Source organism: Aegilops tauschii, chromosome 5 (genome assembly GCF_002575655.3).
Source record: "Aegilops tauschii subsp. strangulata cultivar AL8/78 chromosome 5, Aet v6.0, whole genome shotgun sequence".
In the NCBI taxonomy this organism is placed as follows: domain Eukaryota; kingdom Viridiplantae; phylum Streptophyta; class Magnoliopsida; order Poales; family Poaceae; genus Aegilops; species Aegilops tauschii.
In genome coordinates, this window is record NC_053039.3 from 29,066,126 (window position 1) to 29,070,594 (window position 4,469).

General features: G+C 46.9%; 1 protein-coding gene across 1 annotated transcript; it reads left to right on the forward strand.

Annotated features, from left to right (window-relative positions):
- Positions 1 to 3,174: 3,174 nt before the first annotated feature.
- LOC141022289 (uncharacterized) lies at positions 3,175 to 4,239 on the forward strand. The gene is made up of 2 exons (XM_073498585.1): positions 3,175 to 3,487; positions 3,569 to 4,239. Exons 1-2 carry the CDS (start codon positions 3,223 to 3,225, stop codon positions 3,964 to 3,966), a joined length of 663 nt encoding a protein of 220 aa, XP_073354686.1. The 5' UTR covers positions 3,175 to 3,222; the 3' UTR covers positions 3,967 to 4,239.
- The last annotated feature ends 230 nt before the right edge of the window (positions 4,240 to 4,469 follow it).

A 4,469-nucleotide genomic window follows, 5' to 3' on the forward strand; every position in this document is an offset into this window, starting at 1 on the left:
TTTTGTTAGATGAGCCTTATTTTGTCTTATAATAGATTGATTTGCATTGTTTTGGTTAATCAAAGTCCCACAATCATATGTGATTTAATTGACTGAGATGTTGCAGTAGACTTTGTTGCTAGCTATTTAAGATCACTTAAGATATTATATAAACATCATGTTGTGATAGTGGCACTACTAGGAAAAGGGCTATAGATGGAATGGCCACTAATGGCGCACCAGACATGTGGTGCGCCATTGCTATGTAGCAGTAGCGCACCATGTGCTGGTGCGCCATTAGTGTGAAATACACTAATGGCGCACCAGACACACGGTGCGCCATTAGTAACAAATTTTTTTATTTTGCCAGACATACTAATGGCGCACCAGGACATAGTGCGCCATTACTAGTTACAACTAGTAATGGCGCACAAGCAACATAGTGCACCACTACAATATTTTTTTTTTTTTTTACTTTTTTGCAAAACTACTAATGGCGCACCTGGGGCAGTTGGTTGATACGTGGGACGCCGCAGAGAAAGAATATTTCCCTATGAGAGCCGCACTGCTCACGACGGTGCACGACTATCTCGGTTTCGGATATCTCGCGGGGCAGGTGGTTTCGGAGAGAAAGAATATTTCCCTCCCCCGCTCCACCGGCCGCCGCCGCCGACCCCCGGCCCGCACCCTCCCCCACTCCACTGTCGCCGACGACCCACCGCACCCTCCCCCGCTCCACCGGCCGTCGCCGACAACCCCCCGCACCCTCTCCCCCGCACCCTCCCCGGCCCGCTCCACCGTCACAAATGAATGCAACTAAATTTGCAAAAAAAAAGCAAATTTGATTATATTTTCAAATAACAAATTTGATGATATTTTTAAAAAATCATTACTGTTTTTATAAAAAAAATACAAATGAATGCAACTAAATTTGCAAAAAAAAGCAAATTTGATTATATTTTCAAATAACAAATTTGATGATATTTTTTAAAAAATCATTACTGTTTTTATAAAAAAATATTACGGTTATGATTTAAACAAGTTTGAACATATTTAAACACAAATAAATATCAAACAACATTTTAAATTCATAAAAACAAAAATTGGGGAGCCTGGGAATCGAACCCAGGACCTCCTAGTGTGTGTGCTGCGTGCTGACGAGTCAGGCTAGTGGGCGTGTACTAATGGAGATAGGGTTAGGTGGAATATAACCTGACCAGTCGGGCTAGTAAGTAAAACAAAATTCTAATGGCGCACCAGGGGGAGGTGCGCCATTAGAATCGACGTACTTATGGCGCACCAGGGGGAGGTGCGCCATTAGAATCGACGTACTTGTTCCCCTCGCATTGTGGCCTCCCTCCCTCCCCTCGCCAGATCCCCCACTCGAGACCCCAACCGTACGCCGCCGCCCCCTTGCTCCGCCCCCTCCGTCCGCTGCGCCTGCACGCCGTCGGCGCCGCCGCCGCCGCTGTGGTCTTGTGCTGCCCCGATGCCGCCGCCCCGACCCCCACGGGACACCACCCCCGCCGCCCCCGACGGCCGAGCGCTCCTCTCTTCCTCCCTCCGACGAGCGAGGGCCTCCTCTGGCCCCTGCAGTAGCCGGCGAGCGAGGGCCTCCTCCTCCTCCGACGTGCCCACACCCCGCCTGCCCCTGCCGTCCTCCGCCACCCGGCGACCAGCCGTGCCCGCCCAGGTACCCCTCCTTCCTCCTTCCTCCCTCTCCACCCGGCGACCAGCCGCGCCCGCCCAGGTACCCCTCCTCCTTCCTCCTTCCTCCCTCTCCACCCTTCCCCCCCATTCCCTTTCACCCATCTCAAATGAACGGATGCATGATGCTATCATATTAGGGCAAACACAAAGGTTAAATCCTATATGCACTTTATTTCTACTTGCAGACATCAAGTTCAGTCAAATATGTCATGGTTAGCTGAATGAAAAGGAAAAATTTCAGAGAAGTGGTGCCCAGATGAAGAAGCACTTTTTTAGTCGAGCCATCATTTAAATTTCAAAAATTGAGACGATTCACTTATGTTTGTTGTAAAAGTTATACTTGAAAACCTGTGCCAAATTGCACTTGAAAATTGTGCATTGGTGGTGTACGTTGGTGGCATTTTCTTACGCTTTCATTTTGAGCGGTGTCACAAAACTGTGCCAAATTGCACTTGAAAATGAGTTCTGTGATGTGGTATAACACCATGCTCGAGATATCCTTAACTTCCTATTCATAAAACAAGCAAAAGCTTTGGGAGAAATATCATCTAGCTAGAGAAGATTGGCAGAGAATTCCTTTGGAGAAATATCATCTATTCATAACACACTCTAGGAATTCCTTTGCATTTTGACAAGATTGGCAGAGAAGATCTGCTAGCTTTTATTGATAAAATTTTAGCCAAAATAGCTAGATGGAGAGGCAGACTCCTTTCTTATTTGGAAAAAATTACCCCAATTAGGTCCTGCCTAGCTAGCATGAATCTAAAGGGACCTGCTCTTATAAATCTCTATATGTTCTAGTGAATTTTAGGGGGGGTGCAACCTTTGTATCTTCCTGTAGTATGGAGTATTAAATTGCCCCCTAGGGTATAAGGTTTCATTTGGATGTTCTTCCAGAACAAAATCATGACTTGTGACAATCTAAGGAAAAGGGGGATGGCAAAACCCCTAGAGTGTGTTCATTGCAAAGAGATACAAACTGTATATCATTTATTTTTTGAATGTATTGTAGCTAGTAAAATCTGTGAAGATGTCGAAATGCTTTTCTAGGTGCCAATCGTTAACTTTGAATCTATTGCTAAGTTGTGGCTTTGCAATAAAAGATACATTCACTTGAATGCAGTGTGCTTTTTTCTTTTCCAAAGGAAAAGAAAATGTGGTGTATAACAAATGTATTATTTGGTGGAAATTGAGATATCATATTAATCATTGACAAATTGGCTTTGAACAAATAATCTTAAATCCATGCATACCTACACAATTCATCTATTTGCAATGTGATGTTGTAAGGGTACTAATTGGTCTCTTCTGCTGCTTATCAGAGATGGGGGGAAGCAGCCACCGCGGCTCTGCCTCACCGGAGTACGAGTTGGATGCTTTCGAGTTCTTCAGTGTCATACTTGGGACTTCAGTATCAGCCACGAGGCAAGTATATAAAACGAGAGATCTCCCCTTCACCCATCTCATTATGATAACTCTGTTGTTTGCTACATCACTCCTTGTCCCAAATTGCAGAGGCTGCCTGACACTTTTATGAACATGCTGGGTGAAGATCCGCCACATAATGTGAAGCTCCGACAGGCCGGCGGCGGGGTTCGCAGGCTGTGGGACGTGGAGTTGGTGATCGAGGAGGGCCACATGTACCTGTGCCATGGCTGGGAGAAGTTCTACAGTGCCTACGACCTGCGGACCGGGTACTTTCTTCTCTTCAGGTACGACGATGACGCCACAATGCTCATCGTGAAGGTTTTCAACACGACTATGTGTCGCATGCGCTACGCTGACGACGAAGATGCCAGTGCGTTCTGCCTCTTCTTATTCCTCTACATTTGGCTTTGTCTCACATCGATTGTTAACGGCCATTGTTGCATTTGGACAGGCAATGGGAGCAGCAGCAGCGACACTGGCTACAGCCAAAGCAGCAGCGATTCTGGCTTTAGCGAAAGCAGCAGCGATTCTGGCAGCAGCAAAGACAGCAAGAAGGATGATCCGGACTGGAGTGGGGGAGAAGAGGAGCAGAGTGGGGATGAGGAGCTGCAGGATGACGATGGGCATCAGGCTGAGGATGACCTAGCGCTGGTGGTGGCTGACCAAGGGCAAGAGATGGTGGTGGCTGACCATGGGCAAGAGATGGTGGTGGCTGACCATGGGCAAGAGATGGTGGTGGCTGAGGATGACCTAGCGATGGTCGTGCCCGTCCTACCTGAAGGTGGCCTCGCGATGGTGGTGGTGCCTGACAATGACCACGCACTGGTGGTGGCGCCGGCGATCCCATAGCCGGGCGACATGACCACGCCAATTGTGGTAGAAGACTACATCCCACAGCTGCCTCCACCGCCTCGCCGCTCTTGGCGCATCAGGCTGAGGAAGGAGAAGGAGAAGAACAATGAGAACTGAACTATGTGAAACTTTTGTAATATGGTGTTGGATGGATAACGGTGTTGGATGAACAATGTGAAACTTTTGTAATATGTAACGATGGAACTATGTGTTGGCTATGTATGTATATATGATGAAACTTGTGTGTTGGATATGATTGTTATATGGATGCTTGTTGTATATATATGTGTTGGATATCTCATATGTGAAATAGTGACCTGAGATTAAGAAAAAATGATTTTTTTAAATGTTCCTAATGGCGCACTTCCATCTGGTGCGCCATTAGTATACCAGTTACTAATGGCGCACCCTTGGTGCGCCATTAGTATACCAGATACTAATGGCGCACCTGTGGTGCGCCATTACTAAAATATTCTAGTGGCGTGGTGCTAGTGGTGCAC

What these genes read in the sequence shown, in the direction of transcription:
- LOC141022289 (XM_073498585.1), top strand. Translation starts at nt 3,223, where the DNA reads ATGAACATGCTGGGTGAAGATCCGCCACATAATGTGAAGCTCCGACAG. An exon ending in CGCTGACGACGAAGATGCCA is followed by an intron (nt 3,488 to 3,568) that starts GTGCGTTCTGCC and finishes GCATTTGGACAG; the next exon opens with GCAATGGGAGCAGCAGCAGC.